This window comes from Gobio gobio (genome assembly GCF_949357685.1).
Source record: "Gobio gobio genome assembly, chromosome: 12".
Classification (NCBI taxonomy): Eukaryota; Metazoa; Chordata; class Actinopteri; order Cypriniformes; family Gobionidae; genus Gobio; species Gobio gobio.
In genome coordinates, this window is record NC_137105.1 from 30,197,562 (window position 1) to 30,215,461 (window position 17,900).

General features: G+C 39.0%; 1 protein-coding gene across 4 annotated transcripts in view; it reads left to right on the forward strand.

Annotated features, from left to right (window-relative positions):
• Positions 1-17,276, forward strand: part of ccdc85cb (coiled-coil domain containing 85C, b) — an 81,263-nt gene extending 63,987 nt beyond the window's left edge. For 2 of the 4 annotated variants that reach the window (XM_079832100.1, XM_079832099.1), the window contains 2 exons: positions 7,507-7,599; positions 13,123-14,209. In XM_079832100.1, the coding sequence (XP_079688226.1) occupies positions 7,507-7,599; positions 13,123-13,212 (183 nt within the window). In that variant the 3' untranslated portion in view covers positions 13,213-14,209. Of the gene's footprint in view, positions 1-7,506; positions 7,600-11,325; positions 11,425-13,122 lie in introns of all 4 variants that reach the window. The other 2 variants (XM_079832098.1, XM_079832097.1) reach the window with 2 other exon arrangements.
• Positions 17,277-17,900: the final 624 nt, after the last annotated feature.

Below are 17,900 nucleotides of genomic sequence, written 5' to 3' on the forward strand. Positions count from 1 at the left end.
CTTTTCTGTTTAACATCAGCAGTAACATCTTTAGAGATAAACCTCACACACGCCGAAGCTCGGCCTTCAACATCCCCGACCCCCAGTACTGCATCTGGCCCACAGCGGAGGCACCAAACGCGGCGTGAGATTAAGCAGAAGGGGGGTAAGCGTGAGGGTATCTGGGCTAGGCTAGCCAGCTTTCCCCACAATAAACTGGATTACATTCGATTACTGCTGTTGTGTCTTTGTTTGCGCTGTGTAAGTTACTCAATGCGCATCACTGACGCTATTCATATGATTGGAACATATCTAGAAATAATGCTTTAATCAAACTTACTAACTCGTTCATCTCGCTGTAATGGTACATTGCATGTGTTACAAAGTTGGTAGAATAATGATGAAGAGGACTCGGTGTGACTGGGACTCGTGTTTATTCAGAACTCTCAGATACAAACACAATAAACTCGCGCTGACTGACAGCGCTCTCATAAGTCAGTAGTTACTATAAATAACTTTGTTAGCAATCGCTCCGTCTCCGTGATGTCCTGTTCGCGAACGAATCATTCTTTTGAATCGGTTCTTTTTAGTGAACCGAACCAGTTCACCAAATCGGACTGAATCGTTCTAAACGGTTCGCGTCTCGAGTCAGCGCTGATCCATAATTTACTAACTTTCTGACATGAGTGACAGCCCCTCTGACTAGAAATAAACTAATAACCTGAAGTATATTCTAGTAACTACAACAGTTCACCCTGAACTGAGACATGCTGAGAGAACTGATGAGAAGTGAACACAGGTCCATCTGTCTCTGGCAGACTCGTGCCTGCTCGTGCCTCGTTAAACCACGCCCCCTCCGCTCATTTAAAATGCAAAGATGTCAGCCAATCACAACAGTGGGCGTTTTTCCTGAAGTCTCACAGCAGACACGCCTCTTGAAGCAGGGCAGTCAGCCACAGGGCAAACAGCAGTATAGAAAAAATGCCTTTTATTTCTAAATTATGATATTTTATGATGTAAAAATCATACTAACAATATAAGTACACCTCAGGAAACACTATAAAATAATAGAAAAATGCCATGCCATGGGACCTTTAATAAAGAAACTAAACGAAATATAACTACTTTGACATTAAAAACAAAAATGAACTATTTAAATGGCTGCAACACTGTGTAATTTGGAGGATAAAAAAGCACGGGCCAGGCTACGGACTAGATCTGAGCTTCTTGTCTGCAAGCATTCATTTTTCACAAAAGAGAGTAACGCGAGTAACAAACTCCTTTAAATTTCAGTAATTGTAATTGCGTTACTTGATTAAAGAAAATATTTAGTTACTTGCGCGTTACCACTAAAAGTAGTGGTACTTTGTAGCGCGTTACTCCCAACACTGTGTTTCACGTACGAGTATGAAATTCGGTGGACACATGTAACAGCCAAATACCTACAAAAAAGACCCTGGGTGCAAAATCTAAAAATCCAACAGGAAGTGAGATATTTTGAATTTTCTCTGCAAAATTTTTGCAGTTTTTGCCATTTCCAGACGTCGTACTTTAACAAACTCCTCCTAGAGGTTTAATCAGATCAACATCATATTTGCACAGACTAATCTAAAGGCCCTGGAGGGCGTGTCCGTGGCGGCCTGACAAAGTCTGATGTTTCGCCATGACACAGGAAGCTGTTGTAAGTCAGGCATAAAATGTCCGATCTGCCCCAAACTTTACATGTTTGATAAGAGTCCTGCCCTGAAGACATCTACATATGAGTTTCAGAATTAGGCGTGGCAAAATGGCTCCATAGCGCCACCTACAACATTTCAACTAAGTGACCCTCCCGCTACGTTTCACGTACAGGTATGAAATTCGGTTGACACATGTAACAGCCCAATACCTACAAAAAAGTCTCCTGGTACAAAATCTGCAAACCAACAGGAAGTGAGATATTTAGAATTTTCTTTGCAAAATTGTTGCACATTTTCCCATTTCCAGACAATGTACTTTAACAAACTCCGCCTAGAGATTTAATTAGATTGACATCATATTTGCACAGTCTAATCTAAAGGCCTTAGCAATGTTAAATTGCGAAGATCTTGAGTTTTTTTTTATTTTTTATTAGAGTCCTGACCTAAACTCATCTACATGCCAATATTCATTTACAGTCATAGCGCCACCTGTGGGCAACAGGAAATGGCATGTTTGACGCTATGATTAACTCCTCATTGAGATTTAACCAGATCAACATCATATTTGGCCCGTCTAATCTAAAGGCCATGGTGATGTTATATTGTGAAGATCTTGAGTTTTCCCTGAAGGGCGTGTCTGTGGCGGCCTCACAAAGTCTGATGTTTCGCCATGACACAGGAAGCTGTTGTAAGTCAGGCATACAATGTCCGATCTGCCCCAAACTTCACATGTTTGATAAGAGTCCTGACCTAAACACATCTACATGCCAATATTCAGTTAGTCATAGCGCCACCTGCTGGCAACAGGAAATGGCATGCTTTATACTATCATTCACTCCCAGAAACCCTTTTAAATATGCCATGAAATCCCAAACATGCTAGAAACACAATAAATCTTGCAACACGTGGCTACGTGCTAATGTATGTGATTTACGCCATTAAACAGGAAGTTATTGTAACTCAGGCATACAATGTCCGATCTGCCTCAAACTTTGATAATAGTCCTGACCTGAAGACATCTACATGGCAATATTCAGTTATAGTCAAAAACGCCTCCTGCTGGCAGAAGGAAGTGTGGCACATTGAAGTGAGTTTGCCATATTTCTCCTATATTGACCCGCTTAAATGCATGTCGCCCACTATTCACTGTTTTCCTGAGGCCACCTGGTGGCGGTGCATGTGCGAGGGCACTTTCATCGCTGCTCGCAGCTTTAATTAATTATGCAATTCATTAGATTTAAATTTGTAATCATTTGGTACTGGCAGCATCAAAAAATAGATCAAACCCGACATCATAGAACACACAGGGAGAATATTCCAAAATGAAAGTTCAGCTTAATCAGTTTGGCACTATTTTTTGGAGAAAAAAAGGAGATCCTTGGTGCGTCAACTTTCATCTGTTGTACTTTGCTTTAGGCTTTTCCTGTACAGAACCAGGGGCACTTTTCATATCTTTGAAAACTGTTTGCCTTTAATTGTCGCCTGGAAAATTAGCTGAACCATATGCTGAAAAATCTGATGAATAAAAGGAAATGCAAATGCGCCTTTAGCCAGTGCACAGGGGGTCTCGCCGCTGTGTTTTATGTTGTATGCTTGAAAACATTGCCATTGTCAGCTGAAATTCTTCATAACGTTAATGCAGAGCTTGAATTGAATTTCTTTAAATTGTTTTGACTCAGCATCTCCTCTGAGAAAACAGGTCAAGCTCCCGTTTTATTCCATTTGACCTTCCATGTTTTATCGATTTTTGGTGTCACTTCCAATCAGTGTGTGGTTTGAACAAAAGCATTATACATTACCATCACACAGCATTGTTTTGTGTGTAGCGCTAAATTATCTGATGGTTAATCAGGTACATAAGGCAGCTAATCTCATCTGATTTAGTTTACTAATGGTTTAATTACTTTGCATCACAGAATTAAGGATTGTGTTCACCTTTTATTTGAAAATAATATCATGAAATATCCTGTAATGAGCTTACTTGAAGTATTAGCTGAATTTTAACAGAGTTGTGAGTTCCTTCAAAGACATATTTCTGTGTTTTAGGTTTCTGTGTTTGAGAGACTGTTAGAAATATTGCATAATGTGCATTGTAACATGTTGATGTTGTGAATATTGTTGATTAATTTAATGCAAATAGGATGTGGCTGATGTCACGGGTGTGTGCAGGCAGGAAGACAGGCATATACAATTCCAAACGTGATTTAATCTCAAATAAAGGCAAGACAGGCAGACGGGCAACAGCACAACACACTATTAGACTCCCCCTGAAATTGCCACGTCGACACGGCATCCTCAATAAACCCGTCTCCGGCGTGTTGCCTCCGATCCTTCGAATATTGCACTTTAATAATTATTTAATCAACACATCATCCTCAATAAACCCGTCTCCGACTTGCTGCCTCTGATCTTTCGAATATTCCGATCTATTATGACCTCTGACCTGTAAAGTTGCCCGAATAATAATCATACGCTGTTTGTTAATTGGCCAAAGGAGAACTGGCACCCTGACTGAGCCTGGTTTCTCCCAAGGTTTATTTTTCTCCATTAGGTCACCTAATGGGGTTTTGGTTTCCTTGCCATTGTTGCCTCTGGCTTGGCTTGCTCAGTTGGGGACACTAAATTTCACAAAATTTTTCTTAATTTTTTCAACTAAATATCCAAATAAATCTAATTATTAAACTAAATTAACCATATAAACTTAATTACTGATCTAAAGCCCACACTGTCACTGTATGATAATTGAAATGAACTAATGACATCACCGTTTTCTCTGGAATGGCTATACAGCTGAATAGAATTCTGTAGCATTATTTTGCTGTTTAACACTGTAAAGCTGCTTTGAAACAATCAGCATTGTTAAAAGCGTTATATAAATAAAGTTGACTTGACTTGACTTGACACTAAAACATAACTGAGATCGGACAAAGACAGAGTGAACAGGAGGAACTTAAATAGCAAATACAAACGAGGATAATTAACCGATCACAGCTGACACAAATGTACTAATGATGATGGTAAGCAGGGAGACAGACGAGTGGTGGGAAACAGAACAAATGAACATGTGACAGATACAAACAAACTGAAAGTCCAATCAAACTGAATTTAAATGTGACTGTGACAGCGGAGTGAGCTAGTTAACCTGTTAGCAGCTTCTGGGAGGGAATTCAACCAAATCAATTCTGATGACAGACATTGGCGCAGGCATTTCAGAATGACCAAACCAACATTTGAGGTGATGTGATTGGTCTGCTGGTTAGTCCATTTATCCAATCACATCCACTGTTGAGGCAAGTTACACATTTTTGGTTGCTCATCAAGGAACTTTGAGCACAATTGAGCACATACGGTTTAGAATGTATGCTCATCTTGGCATTTCCACCCAACGTTTTTTTATACGATATCCCAAAATGCGCTTAAAAATTTGCGGATGGAAACGTAGCTACCGAAAATTTTTATTTCTGTATATAGTAGAAGCATGCAAATCAAATTCAACCACAGTTTCACTGTCCAAGGGACAATACCAGAGTTTGTCCTCTTTAGTGAGCTTTTATTAGTCTAAATAGAGTGAGAATGACTATTCAACCATTTAAAAATAGTTTTCTGGTGTTTCCATGGGAACCATCTTATAATATGGAGAGTTCCTTTCAGAAGCTTTTGATTGATAAGCTCTCTCATGAAACAGTGTATTAGATACTTATTAGATCATTATTAACATGATCGCACACAGCACAACACATAAGCGCTTGTCCCCCATCATTCTCAGCTTAAAAACGTTTTTAAATGAGCTGTTTTGTGGTCATCATCAGTATGAATGTATGCAGATCATGTCCGGCTCTCCTCATGCGGTATGAATGATTAAACACAACCAGGGGCTTTCTGTCCTCCACAGCTGTCTGGGCTGCTGTGTGCAATTTTGAGCTAAGATGAATGTTTTAGATGGAATGTCGTTTTAATTATGAATGATCCTCATATCTCTGAGTTGAGACAGATAATTACCAATGATGTATTAGTCAAAATATCACCAATGAGAACAGGACTATGATGCATATGTGCATGGTAGTTGGTTTGTTTTCTGGTACAAAATGATCTACCAGTTTAGCCAGATATCCAACAGCTGGTTGTCTACTCAGTAGTCATCTTCACTCCTATGTACTTGAATGGCGAATCATCAGAAAATCATCCACAAAACTGTTGGTCACGCTGCTTCCACTTTATATTAGGCTTAAAGGGTTAGTTCACCGAAAAAGAAAATTAGCCCTTGATTTACTCACCCTCAAGTCATCCTAGGTGTATATGACATTCTTCTTTCAGACAAATAAAATCGGAGTTATATTTACTTATATTTATATTTACTTTATATATATACTTTTATAAAAAAAAGTCCTGGCTAATCAAGTTTGTGTAAGAAAAATATCCATATTTAAAACTTTATAGACTGAAATTTCTAACTTCCGGCGGATTGCTGTACGCATCGATTTACGGCGAAAGAGTAACCCTTGACCCTTGATGCATGCGTATTATCGAACGCAGAAGTGCAGAGGATAGAGCAAAACAAAACACCGGTCATAAATTAGAGTCTACAACAAAATTTTATTTAAGTGAAATGGTGGAGGATTTCGATATATGAGAAGAGGGGCTTGAGTTTGTTGCCCAGCACTATCCGCGAGAGGCGGCAAAGCTTGCGATGCTTCTATACATCGCGTCAGGCCGTAAGTTGAATTGCGGATGGCTTTCCGCTGGAAGTTAGTTATTTTAGTCTATAAAGTTTTAAATATGGATATTTTTCTTACACAGATGCGCCACTTCACTTCAGATGGTCTTAATTAACCCCCCTGGAGCCGTGTGGAGCAGTTATATGATGGATAGATGCACTTTTATGGACTTCATAAACAATGCAACAATTCACTGCCATTATAATGCTTGGATTAGCCAGGACTTTTTAAATATAACTCCAATTTTATTCATCTGAAAGAAGAATGTCATATACACCTAGAATGAGTTTCAAATTTTCATTTTTGGGTGAACTAACCCTTTAACTACTATGTACTTACATCAAAAAATAAGTACAATATACTTATTGTGTTCATATTGTATTGCAAAACACTTTTGCTGATATCAAGGTGGGATACGGCTAAAGTTAGGGACAGGTGCGGTGGTATGGGTAAGTTTAAGGGTACGGTTAGGTGTAAGGGAAGTGTCAACAGTGTAATTATAAATGTAACTACAGAAATTAATTACAGATGTAATTACATGCAGGTATTTTTAAAAATGTAAGTACAATGTAAAACATGTTTGTACACAATAAGTGCACAATAAGGCCACCTAATAAAAAGTGTGACCGTTACGCTTGCTTCTATATAGTTTTTTGGGTTAACCACTTAAACCAAACTTGACCCACTAATGATCAGCTATAAACCATGTACCATCTTTCAATGGTTTTAGCTGATTTTTCCAGCAGAATGTTTTTATATGTTTAATGTTGTGCCCTTATCTTTTACAACAAGGGCATAGGGCAAGGGCAAAGGCATTTTTTTAAAGGTAGCTACAAAAAGGCAGGAGTCAGCCCTGAAATTATCATTTTAGTCATGCTGTTCTCAAGAAATATAATACTGATATGATTTTTTTGTAACAATGTAGAAGTGTTTACTGTCAATTTGGAGCAATTTTATTCATGCTTGATGAATAAAAGTATGTGTGTGAGTAACTGACCACAAACTTTTGAACAATAGTGTACACCATTATACCGTATCCCAAAAAAATATGGTGTACCATGGGAATACCATGGTCCTTTAACCAGAATGTTGGCCAGGAGCAAACTGACCACCCCATGCGTTCTCTCATCCAGGGAACTGGAAGACTACAGACCAGTGAATCTTCTCCCTCCACTGGGTTTACCTCATCTGTACAGAAACCTGAAGCCGTGGTTCATGCAATGAAGGTACACACATTACCACACTCACACACGTTAATTGTCACGGTATGAGGCTGATAGCAGAGAGCACGACGAAGGAGATACTCAAAATAGTCTTCAATAGTAGATTCCACTAAGGAAACACACAGGAGATCACTTGAAGCACAAGAATAGCACACTCTATCACTGACAAGACAGGACAATGAACTGAACAAAACAGAGAGTACTTATATTAGAACTAAAGGAGGGAACTAATGAGTTAATTAACAAGAGCAGGTAAATGAGATGAATTAAAGAAACACTTGGGAAAACTGGGTCAACTGAAAACAAGCAAAAAGAAGGTGAACACAATGAAAACAAAGAACAGAATCTGACAGCCATCAAATAGTGAGTGTATATATATATATATATATATATATATATACACACCGATCAGGCAGTACATTATGACAGGTTAAGTGAATAACACTGATTATCTCTTCCTCGCGACATCTATTAGTGAGTGGGATATATTAAGCAGCAAGTAAAAAAAAAATGTTGTTGTGTTAGAAGCAGGAAAAATGGCCACGCGTAAGGATTTGAGCGAGTTTGAGAAGGGCCAAATTGTGATGGCTAGACGACTGGGTCAGAGCATCTCCAAAACTGCAGCTCTTGTGGGGTGTTCCCGGTCTGCAGTGGTCAGAATCTCTTGGACCAAAAGTGGTCCAAGGAAGGAACAGTGGAGAACCGGCCACAGGGTCATGGCCGGCTAAGGCTCATTGATGCACGTGGGGAGTGAAGGCTGGCCCGAGTGGGCTGATCAAACAGACGAACTTCTGTAGCTCAAATTGCTCAAGAAGTTAATGCTGGTTCTGATAGAAAGTGTCAGAATACACAGTGCAGCGCAGTTTGTTGCTTATGGGGCTGCATAACCGCAGACCAGTCAGGGTGCCCATGCTGACCCCTGTCCACCACCAAAAGAGCCAACAGTTGGCATGTGAGCATCAGAACTGGACCACAGAGCAATGGAAGAAGGTGGCCTGGTCTGATGAATCACATTTTCTTTTAAAATGGATGGCCAGGTGCATGTGCGTCACTTACCTGGGAAACACAAGGCTGGTGCACTATGGGAAGAAGGCAAGCCAGCGGAGGCAGTGTGATGCTTTGGGCAATGTTCTGCTGGGAAACCTTGGGTCTTGCCATCCATGTGGATGTTACTTTAACACGTACCACCTACCTAAGCATTGTTGCAGACCATGTACACCCTTTCATGGAAAAATATTCCCTGGTGGCTGTGGCCTCTTTCAGCATGATAATGCGTCCTGCCACAAAGCAAAAATGGTTCAGGAAGGGTTTAAGAAGAACAGCAACGAGTTTGAGGGTTCAAATTCCCCAGAAATGAATCCAATTGAGCATCTGTGGGATGTGCTGAACAAACAAGTCCGATCTATCACTTCGCAACTTACAGGACTTAAAGGATCTGCTGCTAACATCTTGGTGCCAGATACCACAGCACACCTTCAGGGGTCTAGTGGAGTCCATGCCTCGACAGGTCAGGGCTGTTTTGGCAGCAAAAGGGGGACCAACACAATATGTGATAATGTTATGCCTGATCTGTGCACTATTTTATTTATATATATATAATCAGTCAGTCATATGGCAGCAACTCAGTGCATTTAGGCATGTAGACATGGTCAAGACGATCTGCGGAAGTTCATACTGAGCATCAGAATGGGGAAGAAAGTGACTTTGAACGCGGTATGGATGTTGATGCCATATGGGCTGGTCTGAGTATTTCAGAAACTGCTGATCTACTGGAATTTTTACTCAAAATCTTCTCTAGGGTTTACAGAAAATGGTCGAAAATATCTATATAGATCCGCGGCAGTTCTGTGGGTGAAAATGCATTTTCGATGCCAGAGGTCAGAGAAGAATGACCAGACTGGTTCAAGCTGATACAACAGTAACTCAAATAACCATTCGTTACAAACAAGGTCTGCAGAAGAGCATCTCTGAACGCACAACGCATTGAAGCAGATGGTCTACAGCAGCAGAAGATGCCACTCCTGTCAGCCGAGAACAGGAAACTGAGGCTACAATTCACACTGCCTTACCAAAACTGGACAAAAGAAGATTGAAAAACTCAACGATGAGTCTCGATTTCTGCTGTGGCATTCAGATAGTAGGGTCAGAATTTAGCTTAAACAACATGAAAGCATGGATCCATCCTGTCTTGTATCAACGGTTCAAGCTGCTGCTGGTGGTGTAATGGTGTGAGGGATATTTTCTTGGCATACTTGGTCAGCAACAATACTGTGGCATTTAAACGATGCTCAGTCGGTACTATGTCCATCCCTTTATGACCACAGAGTATCATCTTCTAAAGGTTACTTTCAGCAGGATAACATGCAGGTCACAGAGCTCAAATCATCTCAAACTGGTTTCTTAAACACACCGATGAGTTCACTATACTCAAATGACCTCCACAGTCACCAGATCTCTGTCAAATAGAGCACCTTTGGGATGTGGAGGAATGGGAGATTCACATCATGACAAATATGCAGCAGCTGCGTGATGTCTTCATGTCAAAATCTGTGAGGAATGTTTCCAGCAGCTTGTTGAATCCATGCCATGAGGAATTAAGGCAGTTCTGAAGGCAATATAAACATTAATGAAACAGACATCAAATATTTTAAACAGGAGCTCAAACGCATGAGAACCAATGAGGTTTGTGTTCTAAAAAAAAGAACAAAAGTCTTCAGGGTTTGGAATGAGTAAATGATTAAAGAATCTTTATTTTTAGGTAAAATGTCCCTTTTAATAATGTATTTTTTTTTTTCAATCATAAAATGTATTATCAGCATAATAGTTGTAATAGCATAATAGAAATGTTAAAATAAAATGTTTGCTTTAGTATTTGTCCTTCGTTTGTAAGAAACAACATCAGCAGTTGTACAGAATGTAGAGTAACCATATTACCCCTTTTCCACCAGCATGAACCGGGTGCTAGTTCAGAGCTAGTGCTAGTGCCGGTTCGGAGTTCGACTGACGAGCCTTCTAAGAACCGGTTTGCCTTTCCACATGCTAGAGAGCCACCACAGAGCCAGGTCTTGCGTCACTCTATACGTCTCATCTTTCTCAGCAACACTAGCAAGGCAGCGGGAAACACAAACACATCAGGCTTGTTCGAGATGCATCAGCGCTGCACAGACCGATCAGCGTATGATATCAAAGTACCGCAAGAGCGATTCAAAAGCATAAGGAGTCGTATGCTCTCATTGTACTTTGATGTCATACAGCGATCGGTCTGCACAGCACAGATGCATCTCGAACAAGCCTTCCATCAACAATGGTGAACGTTGCGTTACTATTGATGCTCATGGCTTTGCGATCCTGCATCAGCATCAAAACACCGCGAATCCAACGCATTCGTGCAGCACGCCGTAATTTGTATAGACAGAGATTACAATCGAGCAGCTATTAGCTCCATTAGCTGCTATTTCAAAAATGGTGGTCACAAGTTTGTGTTCGTCTTGTTGGTCACGGTAACCCTGCCCCCAGCCCCTGACGCAAGCGGTTCTTACTTCTAGACCAGCAATGTTTTGCTGCTACTTAAGAACCACTTTTCCTGGTTCAGAGCTGGTGCTTTGGGTGTCGAAAGACAAAGAACCGATTTGAAACTAGCCTCTGGCTCCGAACCAGCACTCAAACTGCCTTGGTGGAAAAGGGGTATATGAGCTTGTTTAAAAAATACTCTTGACCATGTATTAACAGGTTCTGGAGGTCCATGATAATCTGGACAAGCAGCTTCCAGAAGAAAGTGAGGAAGACCTGAGTGAGAAAGAGAAAGCCATAGTGCGAGAGATGTGCAACGTGAGTGTTTATCTTGATTTTTGTCAGTGATAAGGCCCGTTCTCATTAAGGACGATAACTAAAACGATAATGATAAAGATGTAGTTCTAAAAATCATTCTAAATATAAAAGAAAGACAGAGTCCACACCACAATTATAATGATAACATTACAGAGAAACAATATCGTTGGAATCACTTTCAGAATTATTTTTTCCAGCTGATGAACGATAAAAACAACAAGCCAATCAGAATCCATCCTGCTTTAAGGAGCTCGAGCATTTAAAGCAGCAGATAAAAAAAACACTGCAGCGTAAACGGAACGCTATCGGCCGCTGGTGTGTGTCCACTAATATAGTTATTGTTATGGTTGTGAACAGGCCTTTAGGTCTCTCAGGCGCGCTAAAAATGACTTCATTCATTCAGATGACCCTTTGTTAAGTCTGCTTGATTATTGCATAATTTAAATGTTTAAAGAAAAATGGAAGAGAAAAATTATTTGCAAAATCACACCAATCCAGCCCATCGATTTTTTTTTTTACTTTTTAAGCAGATTTTACATAAAATCATGCTGTCCACAGAAATGTCCAGTTCATTTCTATTGAATCTTCTGCAAAGCTTCCCTTCACAAGGAAGTGTTACCAAGTGGGTGGAGCTTTTGGAAGGGTCAGTTAATGGGCAGGTTGGTACACAGAGCTCTGAGCTCATGATAGCATGAGCCAATAGTTTGATCTGTTTGTCGGGCCCCTTAGTGGAATGTGGGAATGAAGGAATCCAGCTCAGATATCTAGCTCACAATAACACCTCTGTGCTTCTCACCTGCAGACTGTTCATAGTTTTGGATGGATTGACTTTTGTGCTTGTTTTTGCTTGCTTTCTGTGGGTGGTAATAGTGTTATGTATTTGTTAGACAAATAGCAGTGACTTTTGTGAATAAGGTGCAATTTATATAAATTATAATTGAGATGCACAATATATCTGTATCATATGGGTTATGGGCAGATATTGCTATTTTAAAAAATAATTCAACGGTCAATGTTAGTTATTCAAACCTTTCACACGCAAGTTTAAAATATTCTAGCTGACCCGCCAGCGTGAGTATTTAAGGTGACCGTTATTTTAGAACTTATCACCTTATTATTATAAACCTGTATAATGATCATGTTAGCTGATTTATAATGTGCCATATTAGTTTGCACCGCAATTCAGAGAATCGTATCTGTCGGATTTACAACACATCAATTTATCCACTTCTCCCTAAATACATAAAAGTATGTGGCCAGTGAAGTGAGAGAACAATACAGTACATTTTATACCTTGTACCTACACTGTGAATAAAACATGTTGTCCATTTATATAGTCTGTATGATGCACTGAAAGTTCGAATCACACCGACGTGATCTAAACATCAAAGGGTTAATTGTGCATGCTCATTTCCCCTTAGTTTTACTTTACGTAACAGGACAACTATGTACTATAAATTGAAAAGTTTTTCCTAAAAATGCTGTTGTCGTGTAAATGAACGGCCAAAGCGCATTTCCAGTTTTAGTTCAAAATGTCCTCTTAGATTATCTTTTCCGTCATCTAACACTCACTTTAAATCACAAATAACACTGTTCAATATAATCTTTGATCATAAAAATGAGTGAAGACGGCTTTTAAGATGCAGGTTTTTGACTTGCATACAGCAACTTTTTTGTGATTCCCTCGTTTGTGTTCAGGTGGTGTGGCGAAAGCTGGGTGACGCAGCAGGATCAAAGCCATCCATCCGACAGCAGCTCTCTGGGAATCAGTTCAAAGGTCCTTTATAGCAGCTCTAGCACATGAGGAACATTCCTCCTTCAGTTCATCCACCATGAAACTCCAGCAGGGCCAAACTGAGAAACTGCTCAAAGCAACAACAGGCAACACGAACACTCCCGTCCACAACCATCTTCCATGTCAAGTCATTTGGAGTCGAACTTGCCATTGACGTTGGATCACTCCACACCAGTTTTCAGATAGTAGACATGTTTTATATTCAGTGAATCAGTGAACATTCAAAGCAATAATCAGCATTGAAATAACATTGTTTGACTATTAATTCTATATTTTCTTTTTTGCCATGATAGATCTTGTTTGAATTTATGGCCTTGGCCCAAATGGCACATATTCTATGAGCCAACAGTCAATGCGGTCAAATGTAGACTCCACAAAGGACGGTGTCATTTGGGACAAGGCCCATGAAGTATTTACGACTGGCAGCTAGTCATGTTCAGTCAGTTTGCCTCATCTGCGTTTTTCTTTTTTTTTACATAACAGTGATGTCAGAACTTGTTCTTGTGTCCTTACGATCTTCTAGACAAAGTTGGGTCCATCAAACTTTCAGAGTAAAAATGGGCGATACCAGATAAGGCTCACTCACTCCACTTTGCTCTGGTACCCTTTCTGTGCACCAATAATGTACAGAAATGACTCTGAAAGACAATGTAAGATATGTACAAAAGCTTTACACCACTTTATTATTATGTTGTCTTTTTAAGTCTTTTTACTTTTTCTAGTGGCTGTTTTTAACTCAACAGCGTATGGGGTTTCTTAACAGCGCAACACTTTTTAGACAATGCCACTGAGACACAATAGCAGCACAATACATGCTAAATATTACTTTTTTCCCCCTGTTCCTCTATTAAAAAAAAAAATCTGGCGGTTACAACTGAAATCCATTGTTTTTGTATGTTTAAGATGTCAAAACTTAAAATGGTGTGCTGTGTATTCTTGACAATCACGTCTCTCAGGTCTGTGGAAATTACAAGTATACATCATTATCTTGAGTCTGAAACAAAAGATTTGTCCTTTGTCCAGCCTTTTTTTTATGTCCATGATTACAGTTGGTTGAGAATGACACTGAATCCGTTTTAACTGACCCATTTACAGTCAAGACTAATATATTAACAGAAATCATTGTGCTAACCTAATGTTTAAAGATCTAAGCTGTCTGGTAGGGGTGACCTTCCAATCTCCTGAAGGCCCTTTCAAGTGATGCAGGTCAAGGCATAACACACCACCAGTGTTAGGGGTAACAACGTGAGTTATGTAATCAGATTGCTTTTTGCAAGTAACTAGTATTTTACTTTTAAAAAAACTTCAACTTTTTCAAATAAGTAATGCAAGTTACTTTGTTTTCCAATTTATAGACTGACGCCTCTCCTGTCCTTATGTTGAGAGAAATGTGAACACGATGGTTATTGTGGCTCTAAATGTGAGCATGCATTTACTCATCTCAGGCCTTGTTTACACCTGGTATTAATATGCATTTTGGTTGATCGGATCACAAGTAGATGAGGGAGACACACCCATTTACCTGTCTCTTGTCCACTTTCAACCACTTCTGTCCTGATTTTTTCAAGGGGAGGGTCTGTGGGTAGTTAAATGTGTGGGGTTTTTTGCCAGATCTTTCAATCTAATGGGCAAAATAAGTTTGTGTGATTAACATATGAATGTGCCCAGAGATGACGGAAAGCAGCAGCTTTAGTTTCTGCTCTGATAGATGCAAAACCATGCCGAACACTGTGAGTGTTAGAAATCAGGAATGGTGAGAGAACATTGTTCTTGGTAAGTTTTTCTTCTTTAAACCAAAATTTGGTCTTCAGCCGACAGTTTAAATCCTGCCTGGCTAGCATGCTTCCCATAATGTTTACGCATTAGGTCAGTAGGCGGTCTTTTGTGGCTGTTCACACGCATTCGACCACATGAACATTTACAATATGAAAGCAATCTGGTCGAATGCATATTCGACTACCTCTGGAAGTGGAAGTGAAAGTGAACAAGCTCAAAACATTTTAGATCCGATTTACACCTGTATTTAGAGTCATCCACTTGTCTTAATACCAGGTGTAAACAGGTCCTCACTGGCACAAAAACAGATTCAGTATTCATCAAAATGAATAAAAACTGTGAAATCAAAACTCAGAATATTACACACAAACCTGCAATAATTAAACATGTTAAATTACTCAAATATACTTTATGTATTTACTCACTTTATTAACCAATTATTTGCTGCTGACCCTTGATGATCCAATTCAACCAACCTTCTAATAAGCAAAACTGACTTTAGATAAACATCACATTTGTGTTTCTTTCTTTTATTGCGGAAATAAGATTTTCTTTTAACTTTCTTCTGCTTCCTCAAATGGCAGCACAGCTGAAAGGTTTGTTTGAGCTGCGCCCTCTACTGTACAGAAGTGAATTTGCATTTCCTTCAGCCTGATGCTTATTCATTTAACTTTTGGTATGCAAGGGCCTTTACATTTGCCAGAACATTTGGTTTTTTGTTATTAAAAAACAAACAAGTTTTCTTTTGTTTTCATTACTTTCAATTCGTTTTCCTAAAAAGTAACTAATTTTAAATTATTTAGTTTTAGGAAGTAATGCAATATTGTAGCACATACTTTTAAAAGTAACCACTTTGACCTCCACATGAATGCATAGCACATAATGGCAGCGGTAAACAGGGTCAAAGTTTAAACTGGTTTATGTCTTAAAAAAGTGGACAAGTCCATCAATATGTCCTGCCCCAACTTAATACTTCACCCCAGGAAAGAAAACTACACTCATCAAGCAATTTCCTTTCAAGGTATTTAGATAGTTGTTGCAAGGAGACTATCTGTCCCTGTCAGTATTATCAAAAGTATTGGATCAAAAATGATCGCAAGCCCTCATGGAATCTAACTCATCATGGTGTTAGAACGCCCACCATTCGCAAAGTTATTCATGTTCCCCACCCTTTGCTCGTTGATTTATTCAATATTATGGCTAATTTGATCATGTTTTCAGTTATCAATGTGTAGTGTAGCACTTTCAGCATTATATAACACATTTTTAAGTTTAAATTCCACACATTTTCCCCTCAAAAGTCTGCAGGACCTGCTATTCGGCAGAGAACAAGCATCCATCCTAAGTAGTGATCAAGGTCTGGAGATAGCAAGTGATATTCAGCTAATTTAAATGCATGTCAGTAACAGTTTAATGTATGTGTGTCTCTTTTTCCTGCTATTTCTTTTTCAATGTCAGATAAACTACTGAGTTAACCAAGTTCTAAAACAGGCATGCTTATAAATGAAATACTAAGGCTGTGTTCAGAATTCAGTACTAGCATACTGGTTATTGTGCAATATGTGCTGAAAACTAATATTTTACGAAAGCAATTAGTAGGCCTCTGTAAAACAATACACATTATACAACCATAAACAGGAGCACTGTATTTATTCATATTCAAATAAATTGCAGATAATTCCAGTTTGATCTTCAAACTGGCAATAGAAGGTTGAACGCACTGCGTTGTGGGATACAATGTTGTGAAATGTGTTCTTTCCTGTATACTGCATTGGTAAAAATATACAGCAGAAATGATGAGTAATATGTTAGTAAACTATTCTGAACATAGCCAAAAAAATGGAATTTGAAGAGTTTTAACAACTTAATCAGAGTTGTTTTCTCTTTAGGGAAGAGTGCATTTGATTGGCTGGCATTAGTTTTGACCCACCTGCCACAAACATGAGAAGTTGCTATTGTTAGTGAAGGGAGTCGCAAACAGATCCTATTCAGATTCTCTTGGGAAACGGTCTGAACACAAAGCCATTATTTTTTGGGATGATTGTATTTGGCTCCTGTGCTGCCTCTGTTGTGCATGAGGTTTTGCTTGAAACCTATGCACCTATACCCTGTGTTTTATTGTGTAAAACCTCTGAAGTTTATCCTGAATTCAGTGTTAATAGATGCAAGCATGACTGCAGGAGACATCGGGGTGATATTTTATGGCGGAGATGTAGCCTAAAGAAAACAGTTGTACAAAGTGAACCGGGCCAAATTTGACAATAAACAAACTATTGCTTTTACTCGTCACATTTATTTATTTTTACAGTAGGGCCTATATACTGTTTCAAAGCAGCTTCACAGTAACAATCCATTTTAGCAGTGTTAATGTTGAAAAAAAAATCAATTATGAACTTCAATTTCAGCTGTAAAGCAGCTTAACAGAAGACAACTGTGTCATTTCTGGCTCAAATTAGTTGTGTTGACTCAATTCAGTTTAATAACTGTCAGTGTTGTAAAACAGGTTTCCAAGTGTGCATCTGTTTTGAAATATTTGTTACACCATGATGTATCATGACCTAATGTTGCTGTTAGTGGTTATCTTCACAAATGTGAAAAGTCCAGTATTACAATGACTTTATACACTTTGTTTTAAGTGTCTAGAACCTAATACAATAAATCAACTATATCAGCAACAGATCAACTATACTAAACATGTACTTTATGAGGCATATTTAGTTCAATGGTTCTCAAATGGTGGGCTGTGTCTCAAATGGGTCAATGCTGATCTGATATGGGTTGCCAAAAGCAGTGGCAAAATTCTGATAAATGTAATTGTGCATAATGATCAACTCTTACATGTTTTGTTGATGTCAAGTGAGGTGCAAATTCATGTCACTTGCTAAATTAGGATTTTTTTTAAAAA